The 14,858-nt window shown below is 46.1% G+C and overlaps 1 protein-coding gene across 2 annotated transcripts in view; it reads left to right on the forward strand.

Moving 5' to 3' along the window:
- The first annotated feature begins 806 nt into the window (after nucleotides 1-806).
- Nucleotides 807-14,858, forward strand: part of ANP32E (acidic nuclear phosphoprotein 32 family member E) — a 39,608-nt gene continuing 25,556 nt past the window's right edge. Inside the window, exon 1 of one of the 2 annotated variants that reach the window (XM_069728595.1) lies at nucleotides 807-1,093. In XM_069728595.1, the coding sequence (XP_069584696.1) occupies nucleotides 1,040-1,093 (54 nt within the window). In that variant the 5' untranslated portion in view covers nucleotides 807-1,039. The remainder of the gene's footprint in view (nucleotides 1,094-14,858) is intronic. The other variant, XM_069728587.1, reaches the window with a different exon arrangement.

Below are 14,858 nucleotides of genomic sequence, written 5' to 3' on the forward strand. Positions count from 1 at the left end.
TGTCAGAATTTGGCAAAAAAAAAAAAAAATCAGATTTACGTAAAGCACCTAAAAGAGGACATTTGCACAAACATTTTGCAACTTTCTGAAAAAAACAGCAACCAAAAAACGTCTGGAAAATCTCAAATCCTGCCTACAATGGCAAATAATTTTAAAAAAGTCACAAAAATATAACATAAACTGCAAAAAAGGCACAAATAAAAAAAAAGGTTAAAAACAAATCACAAAAAAGGCAACAACGAAGCAGATAATGTACACGAGGCCTCATATGGGCGAGTCAAGACAGAAAAATCGAACGTTATTGGTTTTCGAAATACAAATATATCTAAAAATGGTTGTGGTGGGAAAGGGTGAAAGCTAACGAGCAAAAATATGAATTTCTTTGCAAAAAATTTGGAAAACGGTAGACAAAAATTGTAAAAAATTCAAAAGAAAAACTTTAACAAGTGCGTTGTATAAAAGAAGCAGCGGCCATGAGGAACAATCTCCTCACACACTTGAATTTCACCTTGCTGAACCGTGTACAAGTGCCGCCTGCCTCGCACTATGGTTCCTGACCTAAAATTGGGCGCGAAAGCGTCGGAAACACAAAGACGCGACGCCTGGGTCAAACAGCCGAGCTTGATCCACTTTGACTGACGTTCACAGCAGCAAATCGGAATTAACTGCGATCACACTTCTAACCAATAACTGCAGGCGATGGGCGGGAACCCTTGCTGACTTTTGAAATGACACGCTCTGCAACCAATAGCGTGTCAGACATTGCCTCCGCTGACCAATGGAATGTGAGGAGGGGCGTTGCTAATGTGTGGGGATGCCTGTACCGTGTAATGGAGTCTCAGTTGGTGAGCGGCCATTGAGAGAGAAGGGAGCCCTGCTGAGAGGGGTCAGGGGGCCCTGTACCGGAGTGCCGCGTGCCTCTTTACCGCTCGCGTCTTTCACATTTTGCGTTTTACGCGTGTCGTTAGTTACTTTCCCGCTTCTAAAGTTTGTTTTTTTATTTCTCCGACGTGACCCCCGCTGAAGGTTGGTCGGGAAAATGGAGATGAAGAAGCGCATCACCCTGGAGTTGAGGAACAGATCACCCGCTGAGGTAAGAGCACCGGAGGGGTCACTCCCCCACACACAGCGAGACCTCCCTCTCCTGGGGGAATATTGGAGCGCTCCGTGCTGGGTGATGTCTCCCGGAGAGGGCTTTCCCTCCCAGCGTGTCACGGCTCCGGCTGTGGAGCTGCTCCGCCGCCTGCTGCTACTGCCGCCAAAGTTTCCACATGGAGGGAGGCGGCGGCGGCGGCACCGGATCATGGCTGCCGGGAGGACGGGGCACCGGGGGAGGAGGATGAGGCACCGGGGCATCACTGTAAACAACCAGAAGTGAGAGGTGTGTGTGTGTGTATATATATATGTGTGTGTGTGTGTGTGTGTGTGTGTGTATATATGTGTGTGTGTGTGTGTGTATATATGTGTGTGTGTGTGTGTATATATGTGTGTGTGTGTGTGTGTGTGTGTGTGTATATATGTGTGTGTGTGTGTGTGTATATATGTGTGTGTGTGTATATATGTGTGTGTGTGTGTGTGTATATATGTGTGTGTGTGTATATATATGTGTGTGTGTGTGTGTGTGTATATGTGTGTGTGTGTATATGTGTGTGTGTATATATGTGTGTGTGTATATGTGTGTGTGTGTGTATGTGTGTGTGTGTGTATGTGTGTGTGTGTGTATATGTGTGTGTGTATATGTGTGTGTGTATATATATGTGTGTATATATATGTGTTTGTATGTGTGTGTGTATACACTACAGACCAAAAGTTTGGACACCTCATTTAAAGATTTTTCTGTATTTTCATGACTATGAAAATTGTACATTCACACTGAAGGCATCAAAACTATGAATTAAGGCTACATTCACATTTGCGCCGCTCCCGGCTGCGTCGGGTGCAGCCGCGGCGACGCATGTGCCCCTATATTTAACATGGGGGCGCATGGACATGCGTTGCATTTGCGTTTTGCGACGCTTGCGTCGCTGCAGCGCATGCGTCAGGGCGCAGGGAACGCTGCATGATGCAGTTTTTCCTGCGCCCAAAACCATGCAAAAAGCGACACATGCGTCGCAAAACGCAGCGTTTGTGCATGCGTTCATATTTGTGTTGTGTCGCTGACGCAGCGCCGCACTACGCAAATGTGAACGTAGCCTTTCACATGTGGAATTATATACTTAAAGGGAACCTGTCACCCTCAAAATCGATGGTGAGGTAAGCTCACCGTCATCAGGGCCTTATCTACACCATTCTGTAATACTGTAGATAAGCCCCCGATGTATCCTGAAAGAGAAAGACGTTAGGTTATACTCACCCAGGGGCGGTCTGGTCAAATGGGTGTCTCAGGTCCGCTCCGGTGCCTCCTATCTTAATTCCATGACGTCCTCTTCTGATCTTCAGCCACGGCTCCGGTGCAGGCGTACTTTGTCTGTCCTGTTGAGGGCAGAGCAAAGTACTGTAGTGTGCAGGCGCCGGGCCTCTCTGACCTTTCCGGCACCTGCGCACTGCAGTACTTTGCTCTGCCCTCAACAGGGCAGACAAAGTACGCCTGTGCTGGAGCCGCAGCGTGAAGACCAGAAGAGGACGTCATGGAATGAAGATGGGAGGCCCTGTTCCGGACCGGAGACACCTATCGGAGCAGGACCGCCCCTGGGTGAGTATAATCTAACCTCTTTTTCTCATCTTTCAGGTTACATCGGCGGCTTATCTACAGCATTGCAGAATGCTGTAGATAAGCCCCTGATAAAGGTGAGCTTACCTCAACATCGATTTTTGGGGGTGACAGGTTCCCTTTAACAAAAAAGTGTGAAACAACTGAAAATGTCTTATATTCTAGGTTCTTCAAAGTAGCCACCTTTTGCTTTGACTGCTTTGCACACAGGGTCATTGTCCTGTTGAAAAATAAATGATGGTCCAACTTAACGCAAACTGGATGGAATAGCATGCCGCTGCAAGATGCTGTGGTAGCCATGCTGGCTCAGTATGCCTTCAATTTTGAATAAATCCGCAAGTGTCACCAGCAAAGCACCCCCACATCATCACACCTCCTCCTCCATCCTTCACAGTGGGAACCAGGCATGTAGAGTCCATCCGTTCACCTTTTCTGCATCGCACAAAGACTTTGTGGTTGGAACCAAAGATCTGAAATTTGGACTAATCAGACCAAAGCACAGATTTCCACTGGTCTAATGTCCATTCCTTGTGTTCTTTAGCCCAAACAAGTCTCTTCTGCTTGTTGCCTGTCCTTAGCAGTGGTTTCCTAGCAGCTATTTTACCATGAAGACCTGTTGCACAAAGTCTCCTCTTAATAGTGGTTGTAGAGATGTGTCTGCTGCTAGAACTGTGTGGCATTGACCTGGTCTCTAATCTGAGCTGCTGTTAACCTGCGATTTCTGAGGCTGGTGACTCGGATAAACTTATCCTCAGAAGCAGAGGTGACTCTTGGTCTTCCTTTCCTGGGGCGGTCCTCATGTGAGCCAGTAGCACTTGATGGTTTTTGCCACTGCACTTGGGGACACTTTCAAAGTTTTCCCAATTTTTTTCGGACTGGCTGACCTTCATTTCTTAACCCCTTTCTGACATGGGACGTACTATCCCGTCGAGGTGGGGTGGGCCCCCATGACCATGGACGGGATAGTACGTCCAGCGCGATCGGCGGCGCTCACGGGGGGAGCGCGGCCGGGTGTCAGCTGCCTATCACAGCTGACATCCGGCACTATATGCCAGGAGCGGTCACGGACCGCCCCCGGCACATTAACCCCTGGCACACCGCGATCAGATGATCGCGATGTGCCGGCGGTGCAGGGAATCATCGCGCAGGGAGGGGGCTCCCTGCGGGCTTCCCTGAGCCCCCCGCAGCAACGCGATGTGATCGCATTGCTGCGAGGGTCTTACCTCCCTCCCTCCCTGCTCGAGCCCCGGATCCAAGATGGCCGCGGAGCCGGGTCCTGCAGGGAGGGAGGTGGCTTCACAGAGCCTGCTCAGAGCAGGCACTGTGAAGCAGCCTGCACTCCTATCAGATCGGTGATCTGACAGAGTGCTGTGCAAACTGTCAGATCACCGATCTGTGATGTCCCCCCCCTGGGACAAAGTAAAAAAGTAAAAAAAAATTTTTTCAAATGTGTAAAATAAAAAAAAATATTCCAAAATAATGAAAAAAAAAAAATTATTCCCATAAATACATTTCTTTATCTAAATAATAAAAAAAAAAACAATAAAAGTACATATATTTAGTATCGCTGCGTCCGTAACGGCCCGACCTATAAAACTGGCCCACTAGTTAACCCCTTCAGTAAACACCGTAAGAAAAAAACGAGCCAAAAAACAACGCTTTATTATCATACCGCCGAACAAAAAGTGGAATAACACGCGATCAAAAAGAGATATAAATAACCATGGTACCGCTGAAAACGTCATCTTGTCCCGCAAAAAACGAGCCGTGATACAGCATCATCAGCAAAAAAATAAAAAAGTTAGTCCTGAGAATAAAGCGATGCAAAAATAATTATTTTTTCTATAAAATAGTTTTTATCGTATAAAAGCGCCAAAACACAAAAAAAATGATATAAATGAAGTATCACTGTAATCGTACTGACCCGAAGAATAAAACTGCTTTATCAATTTTACCAAACGCGGAACGGTATAAACGCCTCCCCCAAAAGAAATTCATGAATAGCTGGTTTTTGGTCATTCTGCCTCACAAAAATCGGAATAAAAAGCGATCAAAAAATGTTACGTGCCCGAAAATGTTACCAATAAAAACGTCAACTCGTCCCGCAAAAAACAAGAGCTCACATGACTCTGTGGACCAAAATATGGAAAAATTATAGCTCTCAAAATGTGGTAACGCAAAAAATATTTTTTGCAATAAAAAGCGTCTTTCAGTGTGTGACGGCTGCCAATCATAAAAATCCGCTAAAAAACCCACTATAAAAGTAAATCAAACCCCCCTTCATCACCCCCTTAGTTAGGGAAAAATTAAAAAAATGTATTTATTTCCATTTTCCTATTAGGGTTAGGGCTAGGGTTAGGGCTACAGTTTGGGTTCGGGTTGGGGCTAAAGTTACAGTTAGGGTTAGGGGTGTGTCAGGGTTAGAGGTGTGGTTAGGGTTACTGTTGGGATTAGGGTTAGGGGTGTGTTTGGATTAGGGTTTCAGTTATAATTGTGGGGTTTCCACTGTTTAGGCACATCAGGGGCTCTCCAAACGCGACATGGCGTCCGATCTCAATTCCAGCCAATTCTGCGTTGAAAAAGTAAAACAGTGCTTCTTCCCTTCCGAGCTCTCCCGTGCACCCAAACAGGGGTTTACCCCAACATATGGGGTATCAGCATACTCAGGACAAATAGGACAACAACTTTTGGGGTCCAATTTCTCCTGTTACACTTAGGAAAATACAAAACTGGGGGCTAAAATATAATTTTTGTGGGAAAAAAAGATTTTTTATTTTTACGGCTCTGCGTTATAAACTGTAGTGAAACACTTGGGGGTTCAAAGTTCTCACAACACATTTGTGGGAAAAAATTTTTGTTTTATTTTTACGGCTCTCCCATTATAAACTTCTGTGAAGCCCTTGGTGGGTCAAAGCGCTCAGCACACATCTAGATAAGTTCCTAAGGGGGTCTACTTTCCAAAATGGTGTCACTTGTGGGGGCTTTCTACTGTTTAGGTACATTAGGGGCTCTGCAAACGCAATGTGACACCTGCAGACCATTCCATCTAAGTCTGCATTCAAGTGGCACTCCTTCCCTTCCGAGCCCTCCTATGTGCCCAAACAGTGGTTCCCCCCACATATGGTGTATCATCGCACTCGGGACAAATTGGGAAACACATTTTGGGGTCCAATTTCTCCTGTTACCCTCGGGAAAATACAAAACTAAGGGCTAAAAAAATAATTTTTGTGGGAAAAAAATTGTTTTATTTTTACGGCTCTGCATTATAAACTTCTGTGAAGCACTTGGTGGGTCAAAATGCTCACCACACCTCTAGATAACCAGAAGGGTTAATAAACTTCTTGAATATGGTTTTGAGCACCTTGAGGGTGTAGTTTTTAGAATGGTGTCACACTTGGGTATTTTCTATCATATAGACCCCTCAAAATGACTTCAAATGAGATGTGGTCCCTAAAAAAAAAATGGTGTTGTAGAAATGAGAAATTGCTGGTCAACTTTTAACCCTTATAACTCCCTAACAAAAAAAAATTTTGGTTCCAAAATTGTGCTGATGTAAAGTAGACATGTGGGAAATGTTACTTATTAAGTATTTTGTGTGACATATCTCTGTGATTTAATTGCATAAAAATTCAAAGTTGGAAAATTGCGAAATTTTCATAATTTTCGCCAAATTTCCGTTTTTTTCACAAATAAATGCAGGTACTATCAAAGAATTTTTACCATTGTCATGAAGTACAATATGTCACGAGAAAATAATGTCAGAATCACTGGGATCCGTTGAAGCGTTCCAGAGTTATAACCTCATAAAGGGACAGTGGTCAGAATTGCAAAAATTGGCCCGGTCATTAACGTGCAAACCACCCTTGGGGGTAAAGGGGTTAAAGTAATGATGGCCACTCGTTTTTCTTTACTTAGCTGCTTTTTTCTTGCCATAATACAAATTCTAACAGTCTATTCAGTAGGGCTATCAGCTGTGTATCCACCAGACTTCTGCTCAACACAACTGATAGTCCCAACCCCATTTATAAGGCAAGAAATCCCACTTATTAAACCTGACACAGCACACCTGTGAAGTGAAAACCATTCCCGGTGACTACCTCTTGAAGCTCATCAAGAGAACGCCAAGAGTGTGCAAAGCAGTCATCAAAGCAAAAGGTGGCTACTTTGAAGAACATAGAATATAAGACATATTTTCAGTTGTTTCACACTTTTTTGTTAAATATATAATTCCACATGTGTTAATTCATAGTTTTGATGCCTTCAGTGTGAATGTGTACAATTTTCATAGTCATGAAAATACAGAAAAATCTATAAATGAGAAGGTGTGTCCAAACTTTTGGTGTGTGTGCGCATTCTCTCGTGCACATAAGCACCTGTGGTATGTTACCCAAGTTTGTTCTTTAAAGGGAACCTGTAATCAGGATTGTGCTCAGTAACCTACAGTCTCAGGTCGGAGCCGTTAAACTGATTACAATGATACCAGGTGATGAAATCAGTCTCACGGTTGTTTAATCTTTTCAGATTTGAGTTAAGGTACCTTCACACTAAACGACGCTGCAGCGATCCAGACAACGATCCGGATCGCTGTTTGGTCGCTGGAGAGCTGTCACACAGACAGCTCTCCAGCGACCAACGATGCTGGTAACCAGGGTAGACATCGGGTTACTAAGTGCAGGGCCGAACTTAGTAACCCGATGTTTACCCTGGTTACCATCCTAAAAGTAAAAAAAACAAACGCTTCATACTTACCTTCCGCTGCCTGTCCTCGGCGCTCTGCTTCTCTGTACTGGCTGTGAGCACAGCGGCCGGAAAGCAGAGCGGTGACGTCACCGCTCTGCTTTCCGGCCGCTGTGCTCACAGTGAGTGCAGGAAAGCACAGCGCCGGGGGACAGACAGCGGAAGGTAAGTATGAAGTGTTTGTTTTTTTTACTTTTAGGATGGTAACCAGGGTAAACATCGGGTTACTAAGCGCGGCCCTGCGCTTAGTAATCCGATGTTTACCCTGGTTACCAGCAAAGATATCGCTGAATCGGCGTCACACACGCCGATTCAGCGATGTCAGCGGGAGAGCCAGCGACCAAATAAAGTGCTGGCCTTCTAGCCCCGACCAACGACATCACAGCAGGATTCTGATCGCTGCTGCGTGTCAAACTGAACGATATCGCTAGCGAGGACGCTGCAACGTCACGGATCGCTAGCGATATCGTTTAGTGTGAAGGTACCTTAAATGAAATGCCTGTGCTTCGGTAGGGGGGTCTTCATATGGTACTCTCTGATTAGGTGTTCACCAAGTCACTGATCCCTCAGTGACCTGCCCTGTATTTTACATACTGAATATTATATTATATATTGGGGGAATAAAATCCTCAACTGCAGGCAGGTGTCTGCATATTTTTTTTTCTTTGGTAACTATAAATTCATTATTAAAAAAAAAAAAAAAATCTGTTTGAAAATTGCGCATGAAGACTTCCACCAGGCCACCCAGGAGCAAGAGGATATCATTAAGGCCTCTTTCACACTTCCGTCTTTTCAGATCTGTTGTAATGTGTCGCTTTTGAAAAAAAAACAAAAAAAAACGGATCCTGCAAATGTACCCGCAGGATGTTTTTTTTTTTTTTTTTCCCATAGACTTGTTTTAGCGACTGATGGCCACACGTCGCATCCGTCGTGTTTTGGCAGACCGTCGTCTGAAAAAAAAACGTTCAATTTAAGTTTTTTGTCTGTCGGGAAAACGTGTCGCGACTGTACCTGCGGCATACATCGTTGAATGGAAGTCTATGGACGCAGGATCCATCACACACTGGAATCCATCGACGGTCTCTCTCCCTCTCTCTGCACTGACGTTCAGGCAGAGGGCGGCACACACACTAATCGCGTCATCGTGCCCTCTGACCTGATCTTCGCTGCAGAGGAAGACGGAGCGGCACCCAGCGGTGGAACGCGGCCAGGTGAATATCGCACAATGCCCCCATACTCACCTGCTCCTTGCGTTGTCCCTGCTTCTCCGGGCGCTGACAGCTTTTTCCTGTATTGAGCGGTCACATGGTACCGCTCATTACAGTAATGAATATGCGGCTCCACCCCTATGGGAGTGGGGACAGGTCTATATTGATTACTGTAATGAGCGGTACCATGTGACTGCTCAATACAGGAAGAAGCAGTCAGCGCCGGAGAAGCAGGGACTGCGCCAGGAGTAGATGAGTATGATTATACAGCTGCCTCTCTCCCTCCCCTGCTGACCCCTGGGAATGACTTGAGTATAAGCCGAGAGGGGCAATTTCAGCCTAAAAAAATGGGCTGAAATTCTCAGCTTATACTCAAGTATATACGGTACATATGCAGTCTGGTGGGATCTCTGGCACCTGCCTGCAGAAGGGTCCCCCCCGCCCCCCAAGATATCTATAATCATTATGTACACTAGGGGGGCAGGTCAGTGAGGGATCAGTGACCTGTCAGCAGTCTGCATTTTGAATACCTAATCAGAGAACCTCATGAAGACCCCCCCCCTCACAGCCTGCTCCAGAGCATGGGCATATCATTAAAGGTGCCGTCACATTAAAGGTACCTTCACACATAACGATATTGTTAACGATATCATTGCTTTTTGTGACGTAGCAACGATATCGTTAATGAAATCGTTGTGTGACAGCGACCAACGATCAGGCCCCTGCTGGGAGATCGTTGGTCGCTGAGGAAAGTCCAGAACTTTATTTCGTCGCTGTGACACCGATCCAGCGATGTCTTCACTGGTAACCAGGGTAAACATCGGGTTACTAAGCGCAGGGCCGCGCTTAGTAACCCGATGTTTACCCTGGTTACCAGCGTAAAAGTAAAAAAAACAAACACTACATACTTACCTACCGCTGTCTGTCCCCGGCGCTGTGCTTCTCTGCACTCCTCCTGCACTGGCTGTGAGCGTCGGTCAGCCGGAAAGCAGAGCGGTGACTAAGTAACCCGATGTTTACCCTGGTTGCCCGGGAACCTCGGGATCGTTGGTCGCTGGAGAGCTGTCTGTGTGACAGCTCTCCAGCGACCAAACAGCGACGCTGCAGCGATCGACATCGTTGTCGGTATCGCTGCAGCGTCGCTGAGTATGAAGGTACCTTAAGCGACGCTGCAGCGATAGACGAGCCGATCGCTGCAGCGTCGCTGTTTAGGTCGCTAGGAGACGTCAAACACCGGCAACAGCTGAACGATGCAGGAGCGATCCAGTGACGTACTTATCGTTCTCGCTGGTTGTTCGCTCCATTGAAAATCATTGCAGGCATCGTTGCTTTTGCTGTCAAACCTGACGATACACGCCGACCTGACGACCAAATAAAGTTCCGGACTTTCAGCGACGACCAGCAATGTCACAGCGGGATCCTGATCGCTGCTGCGTGTCAAACATGAGATCGCTATCCAGGACGCTGCAACGTCACGGATCGTTGTCATTCTCGTTGGAAAGTTGTTCACTGTGAAGGTACCTTAACTCAAAACTGAAAATAAAGATTAAACAACAATGAGACTGATTTCATCACCCAGGTATCATTTTAATCAGTATAACTGTGCCAACCTGACACTGTCAGTTACTGTGCACAATCCTGCAAGCAGCAAAGATGAGTTCATTTGCCAGACCCTAGGGCAGCAGTCAGGTTAGAAACTGCAGGACAAGAACGATGCAAATCCCGTCTAAGGCTACTTTCACACTAGCGTCTGATTCAGCCCGTCGCATTGCGTCGGTCCGAGATTCCGACGCTAGCGTTTGATGCGCCGCATAACGGGTGCAGCGGATACATTTCTCCGGCGCATCCGCTGCCCCATTGTGAGGTGCGGGGAGGTGGGGGCGGAGTTCCGGCTGCGCACGCGCGGTCGGAAAACAGTCCGTCGGCAGCAAAATTTAACGTTTTTTGCTCCCGGCGGTCCGCCACAACACTGCGCAACCGTCGCACGACGGTTGCGACGTGTGACAATACGTCGCAATGCGTCGGTAATGTTACTCTATGGGGCAAAAAACGCATCCTGCAAACAACTTTGCAGGATGCGTTTTTTCCCCTAAACGACGCATTGGGACGCGTTCAAGAAAACGCCAGTGTGAAAGTAGCCTTACCTGCCATTATCCCTGCGCTACATGTCCACTGTGCTAATGGGGATACGTGCACATGTCTTGACCCATAGAACATAGTGGGGTCTCCTAGAAGCTATTGTAGCCCATTGCTCGCCACGCGTTATATTGTAATAGCAAATAAGACTGTCTTTTTTTTTTTTTTTTCTAGGATATTTAAATGTATGTCTGGCCTATCCTTCTGAAGTAATGTGGCTGAGGGGGGAGGTGGTAGAAATGTCAGGACTCCAAAAATGATCCTTTATTAATAAACTTTTAATAATAAAAATAATAATAATCTTTATATAGTGCCAACATATTCCGCAGCGCTTTACAGTTTAACAGCTTCAAACACAACGGTCATAAGTAACAATGAAATAAGACGACCCTGCTCGTGAGAGCTTACAATCTACAATGAGGTGGGGGAGATACAAAGTACAGGTGTGTATTGACAATGATGTATTTACAATGATGGTCCAGCCATCTTCAGGGGGTGGGGGATAGATGGAGATAGTGAATGGGCTACACACACACAAACATAGCATGACTTTGATTACTGAACATTATAGGCTGCTCTGAACAAATGTGTTTTGAAGGAGTACCTAAAACTATGCAAATTTTGGATGTTCCTAATATCTTGGGGTAGAGCAATCCAGAGGATTGGCGCAGCGCGGGAGAAGTCTTGGAGTCGGGAGAAGGAGGTACGGATTAGAGCAGAGGTTACTCGAAAGTCATTTGCAGAGCGCAGAGGTTGGTTAGGCCGATAGACTGAAATGAGCGAGGAGATGTATGGGGGTGCCGCACTGTGGAGAGCTTTGTGGGTGAGAACAAGTACTTTGAATTGTATTTTCTTTATAAATGTTCACTTACTATCGCTCCAGTCACCATCTATAGGAGAGGAGGTCACACCCACTCGCTACCGCTCCAGTCACCCTCTATAGGAGAGGTGGTCGTACGAGCTCAGTACTGCGCCATTCACGGTCTATAGGAGAGATGGTCACACGCAGTCAATCGGCTTGTATAGATTTTTTTTTTCTTTCCCCCTTGTGTTCAGTTCTTAAAATTAGTTTGTATAGGGCAGGGGTCAGCAACCTTGAGCTGGTGCAGGGCATGATGGTAGTTGTAGTGTTATCACCTACTGGAGTTCCTAAGGCTCTTGCCCTCTGATTTATGCAGCCGGAACACTTGCTGTGATATTGATCTCACTGTAAAGGTACCTTCACACTAAATGATATCACTAGCGATCCGTGACATTGCAGCGTCCTGGCTAGCGATATCGTTCAGTTTGACAGGCAGCAGCGATCAGAATCCTGCTGTGATGTCGTTGGTCGCTGCAGACAGTCCAGAACTTTATTTGGTCGCTGGACTTCCCGCTGACATCGCTGAATCGGCGTGTGTGACGCCGATTCAGCGATGTATTCGCTGGTAACCAGGGTAAACATCGGGTTACTAAGTGCAGGGCTGCGCTTAGTAACCCGATGTTTACCCTGGTTACCATCCTAAAAGTAAAAAAAAAAAACACTTCATACTTACCTTCCGCTGTCTGTCCTCCGGCGCTGTGCTTCTCTGCACTGGCTGTGAGCGCCGGCCAGCCGGAAAGCAGAGCGGTGATGTCACCGCTGTGCTTTCCGGCCGCTGTGCTCACAGCCAGTACAGAGAAGCAGAGCACAGAGGACAGACAGCGGAAGGTAAGTATGAAGCGTTTTTTTTTTTTTACTTTTAGGATGGTAACCAGGGTAAACATCGGGTTACTAAGCGCGGCCCTGCGCTTAGTAACCCGATGTTTACCCTGGTTACCAGCATCGTTGGTCGCTGGAGAGCTGTCTGTGTGACAGCTCTCCAGCGACCAAACAGCGACGCTGCAGCGATCCAGAGCCAATTCAGGCTCCTAAATTAAATTTGGTTTAGTGCAGGATGAGCTGTGAATGTTTTCATAAGAATTTGGGAAAGTTATGAAATGTCCCATAAATGTCAGCTCTGTTCCTGATCTAAGGATCTCTCAGCTTAGTTGAGATGAATTTGTGCTTCACTTTTATGTACATGCTCAGAAGTGAGGCAGTGCTGTGGAGTCGGAGGTTTGGCTTTCGGACTCCACAGACCTAATTGCTGCCATTTTTAAAGAGATGAATGAGCCTAGATAACTGATTATTTGTACAACACGTAGTCCCATAATAAAGTAAATGGGTGGCCGGTCTCCTCGGCGAGCTCTGAAGGATTTACTACTCCAGTGTTCATTTCATGCTGTAGGAGAGCGCACTGTTTACACCAATGTCAACCATGCTGTGGACTTGAAGGCTGAATTCAGCTGTCAGTACTGGCCGCGTGTCTCTTGCCATAGTCAGCAGCCTTACCTGCATATATGTGGTTGATTTGGGGTCAGAAAAGACTGACCGTAATATCTAGACGTCTGAATTTGACCTGGCGATCTTCACACTGGGAGACAGATGAACTGCGCACTCAGTAAGGAACATGGGTCAAATTCTTAAACTTCTTGATATGTCAAAGTTGCAGCTTTGAAAGCTCAATTTCAGCCAGTTAAAAAGGGCTGAATGTGAATTGTCTTCATTTACTGACTTGTTAACATGTGCTGATGAACTGGAGAAGAACATTTGTAGATTTAATCGTTTAGTCATGCTATCAGCTGCACATCTGCGTCATCTTTACATCGGGTGATTGGGGTACATGCACACCATGCCTTTTAGCTGCCGGCCATCTTTTTCCTGAATCATCTTCCTTGGTAGCTTTGTCGTCTTCTGCAATATAATGTATACACAATTTTTATCTGAAGGCTATAGTTTTTGTTCACCTGCTCCAGAGAACCTTGTTTTCCTGCTTTTCAGATCTGCTGTTAGGCTGTGTGCACACGTTGCTGTTTTTTTCACTATAAAAACGCATACATTATGCATCTCATTTAAAATGCATTCCGCAATTTTTGTGCACATGATGCGTTTTTTCCACAAAAAAACACATCGCGGAAAACGCAGCATGTTCATCAATTTTGCGGATTTTTTGCGTTTTTCCCGCTATTTAATGCATTGGGAAGCTCCGGGGGAAAAAAACGTGTCAAACGCACAAAAAACGCATGCGGATTTCTTGCAGAAAATGTCCAGTTTTGCTTAGGGAATTTCTGCACGAAAACCTGAACGTGTGCACATAGCCTTATGCTATCGATATTCTACTGAGAATTGCAGGTTGTGACATTTCCTACAGATGTCCTCATCAGTTGAACAGCTTACTTTTCTTTCTGTGATACTTTGTATCTAGTTTTGGGTAAAGTTTTGACAGTGGTTGTCATTGTATGAAGGTTAGAATGTACAACCACTACTAAGGGCCTAGCAATCATTTTCTCCTCCTGGATGTGTCCGTCTGATGTGCGGAGATCATGGCTGTTCTGCTGGGCCCAGCTAATGGCCAGGGACGGATAAGACGTCTGCTTGCAGCTCTCGTTCATATACAGACACAGCTAGAAGTGAACGCCCCATCGCTGTGGCTCTATCTGATCTAACCTCCCCAGCTTCCTTCACACTACTCCCCTATTGGCTCCGTGTCAGGTTGTTTGGTGTGACGAGACAGAATTAAACTTGTGCTCTCCTGGCAGCTGCTGCACTGAAACAAGCTGAAGGGTGACACAATGCTTAGGGTTGTAGCTCCATGATACTTTAGGGCAGAGGTCCCCAACCTGTAGCTCGGGAGCCACATGTGGCTCGCGGGCCCGTGATGTGTGGCTCGCGGCTGCCTGCCAGCTTGGTCCATTAGCACCAGGTGTAAAGAACTATTAAGAGCAGATGTCTAAATGGTGACTTTTGTGTGTAGCCCTGTATGGAAGAGGAGATCTGAATGGGGGTGAGATAGGAAACCATGGAGCTTGGCATACTGCCTTGGTGTGATTTGTGTTAAAAAAAAAAAAAATCCCTTTGTGATGGCTGCCATGCATGTTTGGCAGCTAATCATTGACTATGGAGTAACTGGTACCATTGAAGGTGTCCAACATGGCAGCATGCGACCTGCAATGGATGCTGGGCTACATAGTAGACCAGTAATTTTACTTTTCACTGTGCAAGTACT

The sequence above is a fragment of the Ranitomeya imitator genome, chromosome 1 (genome assembly GCF_032444005.1).
Source record: "Ranitomeya imitator isolate aRanImi1 chromosome 1, aRanImi1.pri, whole genome shotgun sequence".
In the NCBI taxonomy this organism is placed as follows: Eukaryota; Metazoa; Chordata; class Amphibia; order Anura; family Dendrobatidae; genus Ranitomeya; species Ranitomeya imitator.